Source organism: Centruroides sculpturatus, unplaced genomic scaffold (assembly GCF_000671375.1).
Source record: "Centruroides sculpturatus isolate CEXI.00-Female unplaced genomic scaffold, Cexi_2.0 scaffold351, whole genome shotgun sequence".
Taxonomy (NCBI): Eukaryota; Metazoa; Arthropoda; class Arachnida; order Scorpiones; family Buthidae; genus Centruroides; species Centruroides sculpturatus.
Window position 1 is genome coordinate 292,531 of NW_019384531.1, and position 21,411 is coordinate 313,941.

At 27.4% G+C, this 21,411-nt stretch overlaps 1 protein-coding gene across 1 annotated transcript; it reads right to left on the reverse strand.

Annotated features, from left to right (window-relative positions):
• Positions 1-1,332: 1,332 nt before the first annotated feature.
• LOC111623045 (BUB3-interacting and GLEBS motif-containing protein ZNF207-like) lies at positions 1,333-21,098 on the reverse strand. Its single transcript, XM_023365525.1, has 8 exons — positions 20,960-21,098; positions 17,798-18,031; positions 8,571-8,598; positions 4,369-4,540; positions 4,140-4,260; positions 3,509-3,636; positions 1,789-1,981; positions 1,333-1,706 (listed from the first exon to the last, which is right to left on the reverse strand). Exons 1-8 carry the CDS (start codon positions 21,015-21,017, stop codon positions 1,681-1,683), a joined length of 960 nt encoding a protein of 319 aa, XP_023221293.1. The 5' UTR covers positions 21,018-21,098; the 3' UTR covers positions 1,333-1,680.
• Between the last annotated feature and the right edge of the window lie 313 nt (positions 21,099-21,411).

Genomic DNA, 21,411 nt, shown 5'->3' on the forward strand with positions numbered 1-21,411 from the left:
CCATCCAACCCAGTCTTCTTCCCCTTGATTTTTTTTTCATCAGTTTGCCTTGAAATGTGAGTTTAGGGATTTCATAATTTCCTCCTCAATATGTGTCCACAGTATGCTAGTTTTCTTTTCTTAATTATATTACTAGGCATTCTTAATTTCTACTTCATATATAAACATCAGAATAAGTGATTTAAAGTTCTGCTCACACCAAAACAGCCACAAAAATAATTCAGCTAACTTAGTAACATGTTTTTCAGGTCAACCAATTTTCATTTAACATTTTGGTTAAATTAACTGTTAAGTGATGTCAAAAATTATTTCTGTTAAAACATTTTTGTTTTGTATCCTCTCACATATTCTGGTTTTGTTATCTTAACAGAAATACCTCATTGAGTCATTTAGCATCTTGGTAAAAGATAATAACAGATTGTTTATAATGCCAATTGTTACTGGATAACAAAGCATTCTTTAAGAAACAATATAAACTGAAAGTGATAATGTAAAATATAGCCAAACAATATTTGATACACACAAACACACACACAGTAATAATTACCCAATATATTCATATTGCCAAATGATCAGTTGGATTATTTATCAAGTTATATTAAGACTAATAACTAATTAAATCCAAATCAATTTGGCTACAGGCGAGTGGTTAAGCTGCCATATCTTGATAAATTTAATAATTTGAATTAAATTAACTTTAAATTTAAAATTATTCTGGAAGAAAAGAATCAGCTCAGAGCAAGAATAGTTATGAAAATAAAGATTGAATGGAGGGCCAGATAGTGTAAAAGGTAATGCATCTGCACCGTAAGCAGGAGTTTTGGGTTTTGTCCTGCTGAGGGTTGATTCTTTTCTTCCAGAATATTCTAAATTTAAAGTAAGTTTAATAATTAGAAATAAATTAAATTAATCAAGAGAAGGCAGCTTAACTGCTTGGCTCTGGCCATATTAATTTGTATATAATTAGCCATTAGCCTTAATATATTCTGATAGATAATCCAGCATATCATTTGGTATTTGTTCTTTTAAATTTATACTAGAATAGCAATAAGAAGTTTACAAAAAGCATTTAAATAAGTAAAAGCTCTATTTCAAAAATAGTTATTTAGTTTCATGATTTAAGAAAAAAAAACAAAAAATAAAATAATAAATTTCACATACTTTTAAATAGAACTTGTGTAATTTTTCATTTCTAACATTTGAATTCTTCATTTTAAAATATTATTTCAATTGTTGATACAATATGAAGGCTAATCTAATAACTTAGATTCATTCTGACAAGATAATAAACAGAAGATTTAATTCAAGCCACCTAGATAATTCAGGATTCAGGTGATATTAAAAGATTTAATCTAAACTTAAAATTAATATGAAATAATCTTTAGTACATTAAAAATAATTCAAAAATGGTAACAAATAATGGTTTGATATGTTGTAACAGTTCTTATTTTAATGAATTTAATTTTCTAATATAACAAAATAAACCAGAAAACTCAGAGCATTCAAAAAATTTATCAAAGTAAATACAGGGTAACTTGTAGTCAAAATGTAAAAAATGTAGTCATTTATTTCATCATACAAGGAGTGAAATGCATGAGTTGAATTTTCAGATAATTAAAAAATACACATTACTTATTTACATATTTAAGGTATTTGAAAAAATTTGTCAAAATCAGGCATTTAGCTTTTTCCAGAAAATTTAATATCTGTTTGCAAATTAAAATTTAAGAGAAATAAATCATGTACTTACATTATATATTTATAAAGTCATTTTATCAAAAAACATACCTGGTGGCATACCCATATGTGGTCTCATCATATTCATACCATTCATCATTGGAGGACCTGGTGGAACCGGACCTGGTGCCATAGGAACAGTTTTACCCGGGCCTGTCATTACTGCACTAGTTGGAGGTTGTGATACATTTCCAGCTGCTGCATTCATCATTTGGTATTTGGGCATACGAGCTCGTCTCTCTTCCTATAATAATTAAAATTACTATATTTAGAAAACAGTCAGTGTGAGAACAACTTTTTAAATAAGAAAATGCAGCCTAGATTACACAGCAACTAGGAAAGGGCCATAGTGACCTGAGCCCCATTGACACAAAAAAGTTTATTTGTTTGAACTTCAAACTGCTTTCAGAAACATTTATGATGGCAAATATGGTTTATCAAACCATTCACAATACAATCATCATACACATGTTAATAAAAGGTTCTCATTAACTGTTCAAATATTTTTAATTTCTGAGTTAGCTGCTTTTGAATACTTCTGAATATATTAATAAATGCAGTTTAAATTTACAATCTTACTTTATTAATATCAGTTTTTTTTTTATAAAGTTCAATTTTTTGAATTTATAAAATTATTTTTAACAACGCAGACAAAATTATATTAAATGGCCTTGAAATTTGTGCTGTTTTGTCCATAAAAAAGAGGATGGCACAGGGTGATTTTTATGCCTTTCTATTGTGGTGCTTAATGTGTTAATTTATGAAGTCATAGACTTAATCACATATATTTATGAATGAACCCATGGCCAAGGAGTATAGATTAATAACATGAATGAACAATAAACATGATTAGCAGCTTTACTACAACAGATTCTATAATTTTCTGATAATATGACATTGTATATTCTACTCATCTGATAAATTTCTTTGACTATACAGATATCTGATCCATATTCTAATCAATAATAATAATATTTTTTAAGTTAATATATAAGTTATTTTAATATTACAAAAAGCAATATATAAACAGCACAAACATATACCGTATTTTACAGACTATAAGATGCACTTTTTTCTTCAAAAAATTACCCCCAAAATTCAGATGCATCTTATACTCGAAATTAATAAAAAATGTCCAGTGTTTGATTTAAAATTCCCGTGTCTTAAAAATGGCCATATGTTTGATTCCGCAGGAAACCTATCTCTATCTGGCAACATTGAATTCAACTGGCAGCAGCAGTGCACCGATGCAACTAACATAAGTTGCAGGGTGTCGGGATAGAAGCGTCTGGACGTATGATTCCCGCGCTTTTTCTCTTTTCAAATGAGCAATGTTGTCGCCATAGAAACTCGGATCATGAGACGACCGGTGGTTCTGAATCCACGACCACAGACTGGCCAGCGATCATCGTGCGACCATCGTATGATCAGCGGATGTCCGATAGCGCTACTAAGCATTGATTGATGGATCAGCATTTGCTTCAATCCGTATAAAAGGATTGAATTTATGCAGTAAAAATGGTAAAAATGTTATTTTTTTAAAAACTTGTTTTAAAATTAAGGTGTGTCTTATAGTCCGCAAAATACGGTATATATTGATATATATAAGCAAATATATTAAAAAAATAATAGTATGTATATATAAAAGTCAATATTTGTAGTAAGAGTTTTATCCTAGTAAGAAGTATCCTGTATTGCTTATCACAGTTTCATATACTTAAAACTAATAAAATCTCTCCATTTTATAAAAATAAATACAAAGAATATATACCAAAGATATGTCTTCCTCAGGATGTATAATTTTACTTGTGGCACCAGATGTATTTATTGTGGCTGGTTTTTTAGTGTCAGATGAAGTTGAAGGACCTGTCTTAGTACTACTTGTTGTAACAGTTGATTCTGAAAGATAGTGATGAAATTATTAAATTTTATATCATAACTAAAAACTCATTGCAAATTATTACAATACAATCCATTGGTTCACCTGATTGTAATTATACTCATTCATTTTTTTATTTTTTACACTGATAAAAATTAAAAATGAAACATCAAGATATAATTAAGCAAATCTTTTCAAATTTTCCTAATTTAATCATGACGAAACATAATTTGATTAAAATTTCAATACAACTTGGAGATACAGTGTTTTGATAAGTTCCTAATCAAACTGCTTACACAAAAAAAATGCATAGAAGTTCAAAATCTGATTTTTTTAGATCACTGTGATAGGAATAAATCACATAACTTGGATTATGTGATTTATTCATTTTAAATTTAAATTCAAAGCAATTTTAAAACAACAAACAGAAGGTCTAAATACATAAAAGAAAAAAATTTATTTATTTCTTATATTATTTCTTTAAGAATTTTATTAAAATTTATGAAAAATCCATTTTTAGTACCTGATGAACTGGCAGTAGTATTAGTTCCACTGTAGGCAGGAAAAGTAGGTTTTACATTTGGAGATGAACTTAAAGGTTTAAAGTCTGCCCCCACAGGAGTTGAAGAGGTGGTTGTCACAGCCTATTTAAAACAAAATTAATCATTGAAATAAATAAAATAAAAAGCAATTTCTAAAACATTCTAAAATAAGTAAACTTCTAAAATATTTTGCATGTTGAAAAATCTTACCTGACCAGCTGCTGCTGGAAACAAAGGTTTTGCAGGTTGAGATACTGTTGCAGCAGCAGCAGCAGCAACACTGGCTGGAATAGCTTGTGAAACAGGTGGTACAACACTAACTGGAGGTACATGGGGGTGAACCATAGGTCCCATTACTGGCATAGATCCAGGTGGCATCCCTCTGAATTAACAGAATTTCATTATATTTTGGAAAATTTTTAAATTATGACAAATCTTTTAAAAGTAATTATTTAAGTAATATTTAAACATATTAAATATGAATAACTGCATAAATCTACTAATATTGCATTATATGAAATAGTTATAAAAAATGACCCAACCTTTTGACATAAGTTTTATTATACCATATAAGCTCAAAATAAACTCCTACAGCTACACGTTCTACCAACCACATATCATCAATCAAACCAGTTCAGGAAGCTATTTTTTGTGATGTCTCTAAGGAGTTTAGTCACTGAAGATTCAACCTATGCAGATTTAGAACTTCCAACCCTTCAACTTCTCTTTCATTTCACAGAACAGATAAAAGTCTGCAGGCCAAGATTGGAGAATAAGATAGTAACAGAAAAATTCTCATGTTTTTCTTAACAACATATTAATTTATTGTGGCAAAGTTTCTAGCATGAAACATAGGCACATTGTCACAATTTCTGATCAAAAAGTATCTGATCAAAAGTGTAATGCTTCCTCGACCCTCTTGATCACACTTCCACAGACTTATCTTTTTTCTAAATGGGGGTAAATTAAATGATTACACATTTTATTTTAAATCAGTAGCATAATGAAAACTGCAGTGACAAAAGCCTTTTAAGAAATCACAAAAAATCCAGAATTGTTTTAACAGATGAAATGAATGTTGGAAAAAGGGTATAGGTATACAAGGTCTGTTCAAAAAATAACTGAACATTATTTTTTTTTAAATTTTCATTCTTCAATTTATAGATCATTGGTCCTCGTCCCCTTCAAAGTACTCCTCTCCCCTATTCACACAATTATCCCAGTAGTGTTTACACTGATGAGGACAATCATTTGATTTTTGGCACAAAACTGGCAAATTGACAAGGCTGAGTGAGCAGGCACATTGTCATAGTGAAGGAACCACGAATTGTCTTGTCACAACTCTGGCTTTTTTTTGTGAATTTTTTCACGCAATTATTTCAAAACACCTACCTGTACTGATGGTTGACTATTTGACCTTGAGGCAAAAATTCAAAGTGCACAACTCCATTGAAATTAAAGAAAACAGCAATCATCACCTTGATATTGGATCAAGATTGTCATGCTTTTTTCAGGTGTGGAAATCCCTTGCAAACCCACTGTGATGATTGAACTTTTGTCTCAATGTTGTAGCCATAAACCCAACTCTCATCACCCGTTATGATCCTTTTCATGAATGTTTCATTATCGTTGGCTTTTTGAAGGAGTTCCAGGCCACTCAATTTTCCTTCTGCAGTTTGGTCATCAAACGAGGAATAAATTTTGCTGCAATCCAATGTGTTCAATTTCTCCATTAAAATGTCATGGCACAACCCTATTAAAATCCCAATTTCTTCTGCAAGTTCTCTGACAGTCAGACAATGATTTGCACACACCAAATCCTTGATTTTCTGAATGTGAGTATCATTAGTTGAGGTCAAAGGCCTTTCTGGTCGAGGGTCATCTTCAACTAATTGACAACCACTTTTGAATCGGATAAACCATTTGTAACACTGCAAATGACCTAGAGCAGGGGGTCACCAAACTTTTTTTCACAGTGGCCAGATAACTCAGAGAATGATGAGTGCAGGCCATATAGCCATTTTGTTCAATTCAGTACACCAAATACAAAAAATAAAGACAACTAACGTATTTAATTACCAATACACAATTGATCGCTGCAACAAGCTTTTAATTGCTTTCCTTAGAAACTTCATTGCAGGTACTTACACAAAAAGCACTCTAATATCCAAAGTCACAAAAACTCGCCAAATTTTTTATTTCACTGATTTATGTAAAAATTATATTACTGTCAGATGCTAAAATCAGATTGGACCAATTTTGGCATTTTTACTTACACTTATTTTAATTTTTTTTTACGTAGTAAGTTTATCTACAATATATAATATTTCCATATGAATAATTATATTTTAGCTCATTTGTGGTACAGTGCGACAGTGGGCCAGATGAACTGACCCTGTGAGCCGAATCTGGCCCGCAAGCCGTAGTTTGGTGACCCCTGACCTAGAGCATTGATTCCATAAGCCTGATTCAAAAGTTTAAATGTTTCTGTAAAAGTTTTCCCCAGTTTTACGCAAATTTCACATTGCATCATTGCTCTCATAAATTGCAAATTGCAAAAATTGCCATAAATACTGAAGCAACTTTCACTCAAAAAAACAATAATACGAGAATGAAACGAGATATCAACAATCTGAAAAAAGCAGCTTATTTGTTAGGTTATCTCAAACGTAGGTTGCCAACCTCACAATGCTATGACATTCCATTTCTGCCCAATTCAAAAAGTTTGGTTATTTTTTTGAACACACTTCATATACTTGTAGAAGGAGTTTATACTGAAGATGTCCAGTGCAAGTCTGTATAAACTTTTGTCAAAAGTTTAGTTCATTTTTGACTATATCACATGTATAATTGACAATGTTTAAATATTATTCAAGGGAATGTAAAAGCTTGTCCCCAGATATGACAAACCTCAATCTTCATGGTGATTATGTTGAAAAGTAACCATGATTGTATCTAACTTTTGGTAATAAATTCATTTTGTTATTTACACTTGTCTTTGTTTTATGGACCATTGGAGCTTGAAAAAAAAAACAGCCTACATACATTTTACTTGTTTACTAACGCTAGGGTTTACTCTTTCTGGTTTTGTAGCTTAGGTTTCATAATCTAAGTTAAAAATGTCAATTGCTATTATTAATCATATTCTTTTTAATTTAGAATAAAGTACTTGTTCAAATGGCATTAAAAGAGTGCAGAAATTGGGTAGTAATGTTTATAATGATGGTTTTAATTACAGGTTATGTACAGATAGTAGAATTTTAATTCAACAAGAATCCTTTCTTTATGTTATCAGAAATTATCCAAGTAATATAAAATCTTAGACACTTTTTCTAGAAATTTTCTTTAATCAAACTAATGTTTTCGGCTATATTTAATGGCCTTCCTCAGGTTCAACAATATTTGGAATGTCAAATTGCTAGAAAAAGTATAAAAGTTTTTTTTTATATTACTTATTTACAGAAGTTCTAGCTTTCCATGCATAGAATTGAAATCATCTAAGCTACAAATTTACAACTTTATAAAAGTAACACAAAGATTGCGTTTCTGTAAAACATGTGCAATGAAAATGTTTTGCCATCCTTTATTTAGTCTATTTTCTTATTAAAAATTTAGTTGAAATGCAAAATTCTAAAGTTATGCATTTGTTTATGAAAATTAGTTTTATTCAAGAACCTGCCTGTATATGTTTTAGGTTAAGTTTAAGAAATTATGAAAAAATGAAATTACAAAAAATATATTTATGTATTTCAATTTGTTATACTTTAGTATGATAGGAATTTTAATAACTTCTTTTAATTTTATCTCATGTTTATTTCAAATAATTTGTTTAAAAAGTTTTTAAACTTCTAAAAAAAGTATTTATTTTATTAAAAGGATTATTTCAGCTTTTTATCAATAAGTTTTAGTTTCATGCATGTTAAAAATTTCTGTAATGAAATCACAGGCAAGAAAGTTGCTTTGGAATTCTGTCATAAATGGAAAATTTGCTATACAAAGAAATTTTGACAAAATTTAAATTTAAAAACACATCTATGTATATAATTATGTTATGGGTTTTCAATTTATTTATTTTTTTAAATTTTACTGGTTTTTATTTCATTTAAAAAGTTGTTTTATCATCTGTAAATTTGTACCTTGAATTAAATTAATAAAATTTTCATTACTATGAATATAATTAACAGTTTGATTAAAATTCTTTATATGAAAACCATATGCACTGGCATTGTGCAATGTTTCATGCCTTGATACAATAAATTGCAATGTGAAATGATGTAATGTGACAACTTGTACTGTATGTCCACTACAATGGGTAATGTGGCTTAGAGATTAATAAAACAGTTTAAAAATTAGGTAAACTTATTATTTAACATTTCAAATGATATGTTTATAAATAAAGTAATTAAACTTACCCAGGACCCATAAAATGTGGTGCCATTCCTATAAACCAAGAAAAAGGAAGTTTTAAAAATGCATTACTTATTTAAATATAACAACAAAAATAACATGCAACTTTTAAAAATATTAATTTGTTTAATACCAGAGCAGTGAATTTTTTATTTTGGTATTTTTGTATTCATTTCATGCAGATAAAGTCTGAAAATTTGATTTCAAAATAGCATTCCGAAAAGATAATTTGGATTTTAAATATAAAAATGAAAAAAATAAAAAAGCAAATAAATAAAGGATGGCTAATATAAAATATCCCACCTTTGTTCATGGCTGAGCTCTGGTTGTCTTTAATAGTGAAAATAAAAAATTTATTCTATTCTCCATTTTTACATATTTTTACATTTTATTTTAAATATTAATTATCATTATAAAACAACACAATGTAAAATTGAAAATCTAATATTAATATCAATATGATTAAAACAGATTAACACTTAAAAATCAAATACATTATCAATAAAATTATTACAAAATCATCTTAACAAGACGAAGAAAATATTTTATATTTATTTAATTTATAATTTATTGTATTCAATTTCAAAAATGATAATTTTAATAAATTATTAAATAGTAAATTTTAAAAATTTCATATTTGTCATTCTTATTTGGATAGATGTTCTGTATGATATACAAAGAAATATTATAAAATGGAAAAGAAAAAAATTCTCTCAACTTTACAGTTTTACATTTTTTATGTGAAAAAAACAATTCATCAGACTTTTTAAGTTATGACAACAGACCAACAAGTATCACTGCTGAGTAACATACAGCTCCAAGCAAAAAGTACTTGAACTTGATGTAAGAAAATTAAAGGATTTAGTTTGAGCTCATTTTACAAGAAAATAAATTTAGTTTATTTAGTTAGTTTATTTAGTTCACCTGTGAACTAAATAAAGAACATTATTTTTGAACTGTAAGACTAAATATCTGCATCCATAATTCCAGTATAATAAGTCCTGTTAATATATAGATTGTACTAGTAATACAAAATAAATTTTAAATAGAGTATTTGAACACTGTTCTAAATTTATAGATTATGAGCATTCTAATTTGAATGAAAGAAATCATTAGCTTTAAGAGGTGTGTTTTCATTATTTTCTAAGAAAACAGTGATATTTTATTGTCTTTATTTAAATGATGGTCCCAAAGAATCTATTAATGATGTGAGAAAACAAATTAATAATCTTCTGTAAGATGGGAAAAACAAAACAAAAGTTGCAATGTGTGTGGTACATCATTAGAAACTGTAAATTACACTTGAAAAAAGTTTAAAGACACAGGAGACATAAAAAATTGATATGAGAAGAAGTGTCCTAAAAACCAGGTTGGCTCAAGATCACCTATTGAAAAAAATGTCTTCCAAACAATTAAATATAAAATGGAAGAAAAATAATACAGGTATACCTCACCTCACGTTGGTAATTGGTTCCAGAAGAGGCAACTTAAGTCGAAAAACAATGTAAGTCGAATTTACTTGTCACTAGGCTAAACAACAAATAACCATTCCCAATTTTGTATTTTATTTATAAATGCATTTTTAATAATATTTGGTTAATAAGAATCTATTTTAAGCTTACAAACAAATAAATTTTAGCTTTTAAATTACAGAAAAAAATAATTAAATTTTATGAATTCATGAATGTACAGTACATATAGTACTTGTAAATGTACTGTACATGTTTACAATTTGGTGATGTTTACAGTACATCGCGGACTCTTTATTTGTGAATGTGGTTTGCTTTAAGACATTATAAAATAAGACGATTTTGTAAGGTTAAATAATAAATACAGTTATTAAAATTATTTTGCGACAGTAAAAAATAAATTAATTTATATTAAATTTACCAATATCGAGTGGCGCTGACAAGGACACCAAACGGTAATGTTGGAGCTACTGTGGAAAACACCAATATTGAGCACTTAGACTGCTAAATAAGACGACAACACAGAAACACAATGTTTTCACGTTTCGTTCTCTAAGATTTATGATAATTATATTAACATTTACTGTAAATGTATGTATTTTAATATGATTTTATGTGCTTTAACGCTTTTATAGTGATATTAGGACTTCAATATTTGTGGTGGACAGACGTAAAGTTGAATAAAATGACTTAAACTTGATTTTTATTTTTCCATATATTCTTTGACAAACAACGTATAATCGAGAACGATGTAACTCGAAATGAAGTAAGTCGAGGTATACCTGTATCAATGTCTGTGAAGAACAATAAGAAATAGATTGAATGACACAGGATTTTTATTTGCAAAGCCAAAAGAAACACCTTTCTGACAAAAAAAAATTATTTAAAATGGTCAAGACAGCACAAAAATTAGACTGTAAGACAAGAAAACGGCAATTTTTTCAGATGAGAGTCATATATGAATTAGATGTAGTGAGGATGCAGAAAAATTTGTTTGGAGATGTTCAGAAAAGAAATTTAAGATTGCCAGAGTACAAACACTAAATTTCCAATAAGTTTAATGATTTGGGGCTACATGTCAGTTATTGGACCTGGAAATATATGTATTCTTAATGAGACCGTAATAGCAGAAGTGTATGAAGGAATTTTAGAATTGTTTCTGATTCCAACAATCAAAGATCACTTTGGTAATACTGATGTTTTTCAAGATGATAATGCCACATGCTAACAAGCCAAACAAAATAAAGATCTTTTAAAGTCTAAAAGTCTGAAAATAACCCATATTTAAATTCTATTGAAAATTTACAGGTAAAGTTAAAAATGCTGGTTGATGAAAGAGTATCAACTAATAAAAATGAACTTAAAGAAGCCATGTTTAGATTTAGCAATCTTTTTTTGACGTAGAGACTGTCCACGTAAGTAAAAGTTAAAAAATTGCTATTTATTTCACAATACTTTGTGTTTTTATAATAAATAATCAACTTACAGTTTTGTTCTGTAAAGAATGTTTGATAAGAATAGAAATCAGAAAAAGCCAAAGTACTACTGAAATTAAAGGACTATTTTTAAAATATAAAACTGATCAATACAATTTGACATTACAGTCTCAAACATTTAACAGATTAATTAGTCTTAAATTAACAGTCTTAAATTTAACAGATTAATCTGTTAAATTTAATAAAAAACTATAGATCTTATTTGGTGTGACACATGGAACTATTTGAAGTTAGACAAGCAATATTACATATCTAGCACCATATAGAGTTTCCAAGTAGAATATTTGCCAATTTTCCCAGCATATGACTCATATGATTTATTCATTCTTTTTCTGTTATTCTTTCCTTCTTCAAATTCTCTCAATGTCTTAATGCCTGTCTTCCATTATGCAAAGGAAAAATGTCAGTCAATTTAGTAAATTTTTACGCGGAAAGTCGAGGATACTATCTAAAAAACAAGATTAAAAACTTACTTAAGTACACACACAAACCCTATAAAATGATGGCAGTGAAGATGAGTAATATTTTAAAATAATATTTATGGAAAATATGTAATTTATTATATAGTCTGTTCAAAAGATGTTTTGGAGAATAAAAAACACTGGAAAATTTTATCTGTAATCCATNTAATTTTATACACGTATATTTTTTTAAAATTACATACAATTTACATTTTAATCACTTCATGCTAGAAATAATAAATTTTAACAATGCAATGCTATAATGTTAACACATAATGTAGCAATACTTTATTAATTGAGTTGTGAATTCGTAATTGTTGGAAAGATGTTTTGGAGAATAAAAAATATATTTTGCAAAATGTAAAACCTATCGATTTAAGGTTAGTAAATATTTTAACAATGCAATGCTATAATGTTAACACATAATGTAGCAATACTTTATTAATTGAGTTGTGAATTCGTAATTGTTCAAAAGATGTTTTGGAGAATAAAAAACACTGGAAAATTTTATCTGTAATCCATAGTCATCTGTTGAATCAAGGTAAAAATATATATTTGCATTTTGACAACACATTCTTGTTATAAACAGCTGATGAATTTCACTCAGTTTAACTTGCTCTAACATCAGAAATTCAATGACTAAATGCTCTCCCCTCTTGGATGAGCTTGCATTGGTAAATGCCATTTTCTGGAGTAGTTTTTTTCCCATGCTGCTGTGCAGTAGTGGTGTTGCAAATATATGCAAAATATTAATAGCCAGCATTCCTACATACTTGTCAAATTGTTTCTGGTGCAAATGCTTTATCTTTAATTAGTAACTCCAGTTTCTTTTTGAGTGAATCAAATACATCAATTAGGTGCCTATTTGTGTATGCATTTTAAGATAATATGCATTATTTGAGGTGACTCAAAAAAACTTACGATAGAAAAATTAGTATTTTTATTTTTTCCTTTAATCATTTTAGTTCTAATATCAATTCAAATGAACATTTATTTCAACTAATTTGTATATTACAAAACATAGTTTATGGCTGAATTATCATTTTCAAGGAATATATTTGTTAAGTTCAATTGTAACATGTGTCAGGTGTGTGGATGTCAGCAAGTGTTGATGGATAGTCCACAGCTTTGTCACACATGTCAGGTGGGTGAGGTAATAGTATCCCTAAGAATGCAGGGGAGATGGTCCTGCCTAGAGATGGAAAATTTGTGTGCTTCCCTTTGGGGGTGTGGAGTCAGTGTTGTGTGGAGACAGAACTGAGAGGAGTGCTAGCTGCAGTACTGACTGGGGAGCTAACCAGAGTGGGTAGCTGTGTGGCTGGTCAGGAACCAGTATTGTAATTATCAAATAATTGTTGGGTACCGGAGTGTTGCTCGATTGTGGAGTGCCAGAGAGTCGCTCGCTGATTTGGAGACATTAAAGTGTAATTGTGTTGTTATTGTTAGAAAGGAAGTGTGTACTGTGTTCTTCTAAACCGTGTAAACAGGAACATTTTATACCACCATCATCACATAACATCATTTTTTATACAACAATATTAAAAATTTAATAATAATTTCAATCCTAATTTTCAGTGCTAAAAATCTCTAATTTGAAGGATTTATAGAATTATTGCATTTCGCAGTCATGGCAAGATATATTTTGCTAATATTTGATATTTTAATGTACAAAATTATAATGTACTATATAATTGTAGCAAATTTGAATTAATATAGAATATTTTTAGAAAAACTTTAATTCAAAATAACAAAACTGCAGTTTGAATTTAACTACTGAGAAACAGATAATGCTAAAAAACTAGTAAACTTTGGTAAATCATTTCAAGTAAAATACAACTAAACCTGAAATATAATATACAACACAACCTTTAAGTTCCAGCAGTATATGTAGAATGCAGCCATTTTCAAATAATGTTAAATGACCATCATCAAGCAAAAATCTCAAACATTATACACAAATTACTGGAATTCCATTTAAAATTCAGATGTTACAACGCAGTTGGCTGCAGTGCTCTAAAATACAGTACTTCACTACAGAAATCAAAACCATATCTTGATTTTAAAAATTTATTCATTTGAATAAATTTTTATCATCTTATTTGTACCATTTAATTGTCAGCTTTCACTGCAGTGTAGATATTAATTAATACTACAGTATAACCACAACAAATTTTTGACAGTACAAGTTAAATACTTGAACTTTTTTAAATTTCAGTTTACCTGTGCTCCCCTACTTACAAACAGTTCCTGAAGTTTTGCTATAAGTCAAAAACTAATCTAAAAAGTACATTTGTACACAGAATAACCATGTATTGTTAGTGTTTTGATCCTTCAATGTACTTAATAGAATATATTACATTCATTTACCTGCTCGCTACTGCTTAGTAGCAGGTGTTTCAAATGTGGATTTTTTCATGTAATACATTTAGTTTAATAATGAAGTTTAATTTCTATTATAACAGAGTGTTATTTATTGCACTTATCTGCCTTGCTAGATTTACTGTTATATTCTGGATGCATTCTTGAAGCATTAATCATAAAAGTTTACAAAAATTCCAAACAATAGCCAAAAACATTGTTACTCCAAAATTACAAGTGGTGATGGAACATCAGAATTTGCACAGAAATGAAAAATGACCATACACAATAGAAATGAATCCACATTATTTATTTATTAAAAATTTATTATTTATTACTGGCCAAAGACTGACTTTGACACCACCCCATAACCAACAAGAGAAGTTCAGAATTCATATGGTCATATTCTTCATATGTCTAAAAGTTTGTAAGTAGGGGAGCTCCTGTATTTTAAATACTCTTAAAAATGTAAAGAAAATATATTTCTTTAAAAACTTTTCTTGTATATACAATATCCTTCTTAGATTAGATTGTATTTTTTTCATTTTAATTCAAAACAAAAAATTTTTTTTATTGCACAATTCTTAATTTTTCTTGATAAGTTTTAAATTTAAGCTATATTGATGAAATAATTTACATATTAAAATTTTTGTTTTCCAAAAAGTGCAATTTATTGCAAGTCATTCAAATTAGTGAGATGTAAATAAACATCTCCAAACCCGATACCAATATAGTAAGACACCAACCGAATGCCGTAAATTAATCGGGCTATTTTAATGCTAAATTCTAAATAAATTACGTAATTCCTCTAGTGCCAAATTAATTACGTAATTTATTTAGAATTTAGCATTAAAATAGCCCGATTAATTTACGGCATTCGGTTGGTGTCTTACTATATTAGTGAGATGTTAAAATTTTCTGATTATATCCAAAATTTAAGCTGAATTGAATACATTGTTAAATACTTTCCATCAGAAATCTAACAAACTACTTTTTCATTACTATTCAATTTGTCAATTGTTGTTAATTATGCAATTATTAAGTACTATCACATTTATTATATAATTATTTTATCAAATAAGATTCTTAAATTCAGAGTTATAAATTATAACAAACTTTATACATTTTTAAAATATTTTTTTCATTTTATTTATTATTGGTTACTAATAATTTAATTTTTTGACTTTTATACTTTTAATGTTTTTAAAAATATTAATAAACTAGCTGCAAGATCCCGCTTCGCTGGGTTTTTATTTGTATGTAATATAGTTTTTTTATATATATAAAAGACTGTTTTTCTAAGTAATCTAGAATCTAGCTGCAAGGACCCGCTTCGCTGGGCAAAAAGTAACGATAGTGAAGATTAAGATAATTACGTTATAGCTAATCTTACCCGTTTTCACAGAATGCAAGAATTAGGTCCCCTGTTTTCAGACTAATTAGAGAATTTTTACATTTAGGTCAAACGAACAAATTTCAACGTTTCTGGAACGTTTTCAATCATTCTATAATCGAACCAATTCGAACAAATTCGAAAAAATCGAACAAAACATTCGAAATAGAAAGCCACTTTCAACCACTTTTAGCCTCATATCTCCCGCACCCTTATAGCTATCGAGACGCAACCACCCCTATGCACGAATGGAGACTTGGGGCTACCACCACATACAAACACCATTCACGTGCGATGTGTAGTTTTGGCAAAAAAGTGAGATATAGGGACATACATGTCCATTTTTATATATATATATAGATAAGTAGAATTTATCATAACAACAACCATCTGACAAAGAAATCAATAAAAACTTTAGAGAGACTATTATATTTATATTCTCTTTATGTTCAAATTTATTGTTTAACTAGCTGGTAAACCTATTTAGCACATGATAGGAAATATAATTATTTAAATATCAAATGCACAGCCAAATTCCTTTATCAAGCTATTGAAAATAATTAATTCAGGCTCAATAAAGAAATCTGACTGTTCATTTGATATTTGAAGTAATTAATCTGGTTTATTGTATTTATTATATAACTATGTAAATTTTTGTTTTTCAAATTAGAGAAATTATGAACTAGAAAACAATATAATAGCAGTCAGTAACTGCAGGCTACAATTATGACAGATTGCTTATTATAATCATGGTATTATCATTTTATCTAATGTTATCAACATCAGCATATCCCAAAAGATTAAAATGCATTTATAAAATTTCATATATAAACAATCAAGCCCAAATTACTTTAATGATCAAATGATGTCAGATTAACTATTAATTAATTCAATTCAAAAATTAATAATATTAAATATAACACAAGATCACAATATAACTGCTTATCTTTAGTCCAAATTACATAATAATTAATTATTCAGGTTCTGGCCTAAACTAGTTAAATCCAATCTTATCATTTAATAAAACTTTGCTTGTTGTAATCAATTTGGTTACTGCTAGTCTATTCATTCTTAAGCTCTCTTTTTGTGTTATTTACTTTATTGTATAGCTGATGATAGGATTCATTATTAGTCTTAACTAGTGTTTTAAACATTAAATATTAATCATTTTTGCTTGCAGCACAGTTTAAATTACTGACATTTCTTATTTCAATTATTCACTAGCTGTTGTTACCATGCAGACTATACTGGATGAATTACATATTAAAAAGTAAAAATAATTATAATTAATAAATCTTCAAGTTATACAATTTTTAATTGTTTCAAACACTTCATCTTAATGTCAAAGTTAAAAAAAACAACCAGAACTGTCACTACTACAGTCTTATTTACTTATCTCACTTAATGTTATCAGTCAGTTATTGATATCAGTCTACGCATATCCCAAAGTGATTATATTAAGCAGATTCAACTGTATTTCAAAATATTTTCTTTATCAAAGTTAACAAGAAATTATGCAAGATAATATGTAGTTTTTCAAGTACAAGTTCAGTTATTAAATACATTGACTAAAAAATTTGCCTAGCTTGATTTCACTGATCTGACCAGAAAATCTCTTAAATTTTATGAAATTTTTTCCACTGAAAAAATCTGATAAAGGGACTGACTAATAAATAGCTAGATAGTATAGGCAATTTGTGATCTTTCATAATATAAGGTTTCTACTCCTAAAAATTAATCTATAATAAAATTATATAATCAAAGATATAAATTTTACTATGTATCCTATTCTAATTATTAAAAAAATTTTTTAATATTTTATACAAAACAGTTATTTCATAACTTATAATGTATATTCTTAAAAATTATTTCTATCATAAAGATTCAATGATTTTTAAAATTATCATCCATAAATTAATTATTAAAAACACTTTGATGTAAATATCTTCAACTTTTAGGTAAAGTTGAACAAAACAATTTGATTTATAATCTTAAAAATATGACTGTTTATTAATATCAAACAATACTTAAATATATTTTAATAAATGAACTTACCCATTGGGGGCATTGGCCCCATAGGTCCCATTCCCATTGGTGGCATAGGCCCCATTGGTGGTCCATGCATTCCAGGACCAAATGGTATTCCATGCACAGGTCCCATCATTCCAGGCATTGGACCCATCATTCCTGGAGCAACAGTTACTGGTGGCATGGCAGATGAAACTGAAGTTATAGGACCTGGATTACTATTATCATCAGATTTAGGATCATCTCTATCACTATCTTGAGCTGAAATGTAAAATTGAAATCTGCATTAAAAATCATCATCTATATAAATAAAAATATAAATGTTCATTTGTTCAAAATCTTAAATCTCCGAAAGTTCTTAACCGATTGCTTTGAAATTTTGACACAGCATTCCATTCAAATACGTGCATGTTTTTATATTATATAGATGTCGAAATTCCCCCTGTGGGGAAGAGGGACAGGATTAAGGCTTACCATGAAGAACTTGGCTTCAATTATACTATTTTATATGCAGTTTTTTTGCGTTTTTGATTGTGTTTTAATAGAGTACGTCATGAGAATGTACACTTAGAAGGGATTTTTCAAAATTCTCTTCCGTGGGGAGTGTTATACATTTATAATAGATACATTTTGAGCCACAGCAACACGTGGCTGGGTACAGCTAGTAAAATAATAAAATACAACTGAATAGAGCTATACTTATCTTTAGTAATTTGAAACTGGTTTGATTAGGCTTAAAATGCAAACAAAAGATTATAAGTTTATCAAAACACACTTTATGTTGCTGAGATAATTTATTAAAAACTAACGTTTTCAGCTTATTCCATAGGCCAAAAACATTAGTTTTTAACAAATTATCTTGGCAACATAAGGTGTTTTGATAATCTTATAATTATTTTCTGAGCATGTTCTGTTAAATGTTAAATGAAAGATTATAGCTAGAAAAGATAGAAAATTTATCAATACTTTTAAATTTGTAGAAGAACATCTCTATTTCTCAAGAATTAACAGTTTGATAAAATTGAAAAAAATTCTACAAAATATTTTAAACCACTAATAGTTATACAGAAGGAAAAAAAAATGATTACTAGTAACTGATAATATAATTAGAAATATTCATTAACGAGTTTTTATTTAATTGTTCTTTATCTCTATTATTGAAATTAAATGTCATAGTTTGATCTACTAAATTTTAAATATTTTAACAGATAAGTTTTAAACATTAAATTTTTAATTCTTTGCTAAATTAATATAACTAGATCAAATCTGATTAATAATTAATTATTCAGCAATAATTTTTTCAGCAACAATTAAACTTTATCTGATTATCACTGTAGCATTTGACACTTTAATCTATAGTAGCTATAGTACATTTTATTCTGAAAATATTATTGATGTAATTTATTATTTCTGATTAACTTCTTAATTTTAAATTTTAATATGTTAATTGGCTGCCCATGGCAGGCAGTTTTTTGTAATTTATATACTTTACTTAAATAAGTAAACAATATGCCTTTCTCACAAATAGTAATCTAAAAATTTTAAGTGTATGTTAAAATTAAGTTACATATATTTAATTATATTTTTTAAACTAGTTAATCTACTTTTTTGTTATTACTTCTTTAATATCATTATCATTTTTAGATACAATTATTTTTCTTCTTCTCTGGTTAGCTATTTCTTGCAATGATAAGATAATCTTTTAGTAAGGTCCTTTTATAAAACTGAAGAATAGTTTTTTCTATAGCAAAAAAATAGCCTTCATGTAAAAAAAACGTTTTAAATTATGATTATAAACATTTTTCTTATATTTTAATTGTATGTTTTATTATAGAATTATCGTTAATAATGAAATTTTGTGATAATTTCTTGTATCATAATTATACAAATTATAAATGCATTTGTGAAAAATTTTAATTTTTAATTTTAATTAACTAAAATTTTAATAAAAATTTTAGCAGACTTTACAATTTGTTATTATTATAAATATGGACAAAGCTTTACTGAAGATCAAAATAGAACACACTGTTAGTTAAGAAAGCCAAAAAGATATTTCTTTAATTAGAAACAGTTCAACTATTATTTTGGCTATCTTTAGTTTACAAATGAATTAATTAATAGAGAACAAAAAAAAAAAAATACATATACCAGTAAATCTGCACATCAAGAATGACAGATTATATGATGTTTGGTAATGTGAAACTAAATCAAATAACTACTAAGTACAATATTTTATTGAAGAAAAATTTAATGTATGTCATAAAACCTAAAACTTAAAAAAAAAATTATACATTTACTACAAATATTGTATTATATTATTTATTATTGGTTGAACTCAATACAATTTTAAAGAAGTTATCCTGATTAGTTTTGTTATGGCTTGTTCAAAGTACAACTTAATGTAAAAGAAAGATGACAACAAAATCTTTTTGGACATCTACCAGACATGATAATCATTTGTTGAAAGCAAAGAAAGTAATAACTTACTAACCTTGAACCTATACCTTGAATTTAAAACAAATATTTAACACAGACTGAACCATGTAGATTGCCATGTTGCCACAATGTATACCATGTGCACCAACAAAATTGAATATAAAACATTTTTAGTTAATAAAATAAAACATGTAATAAATTTAGCAGTTTTAATATCTTATGAATATCATCATCAAAATGAAACAAGTGATAACACAAATAGTCATGTGACAAAATGTAAACATTTAAAATGTATTTGAATATTTTTTAAAAAATTTTTAATGAAATATACACATTAGGCTGATTAATTTTAGATAAAAATTATTGTACAACACAAAAGATTCTAATAATAGACCATATGACTGATCAAAAATAGCTGTAATTGTTAATAATTCAATTAATTTGAAATAAATTCAAATTTTTATAATTTTCTGAATATTATAATATTTTCTGAATAGAGGTGAAGATGTTTAATTTAAGATCCCATTTTTCCAAATTTTATCAATAAGAAGTGTGTGAATTAAATGACTTTGAATATATAGATATTTCTGAATATATAGATATTTTTTAATATTTTAAAATCTTTTGTCTATCTTACCATCTGTTCATATTTGAGCTTATAGAATTATTGTTATTTCACTAGCCATAGAATATGGTTTGCAATTCAAAACTTAAATGTAACAAATTACTACTAATTTTATAAGGTTTTTTTACCTCCTCCTGCTTTTAGTCTTTCATGTTCTTTAATGTCTTCTTCTGGAATGCCTTCCATACCATAGATTTCAATATCTATATTATTCCTATTTGGTAATGCATTAGGAACTTTATCTAAAGTTTCTTTATGCACCTTTAAAGAGATAAAAAATATATTAATTTAATTTTATGTCATACTAAGTAGATATCTAGAAATAAAGATCAAAATTCTTTGTGAACTATTTTGTAATTTCAATAAAATATTCATAATTGTTTTTAAAAAAATTCAATATCTAAAATAATCAATGTAAAATATTTGAAATAATAATAGATTATTTCAGATATTTTACATTTGACATTTATATTCTACTACACAGGACTTTTATTTTAAAATACATTTTATTACAAGTAAGCTCTTATAATAAAATAAATCTTAAAAATATGAATTTATATACGAACTTGATTCTAAGAAA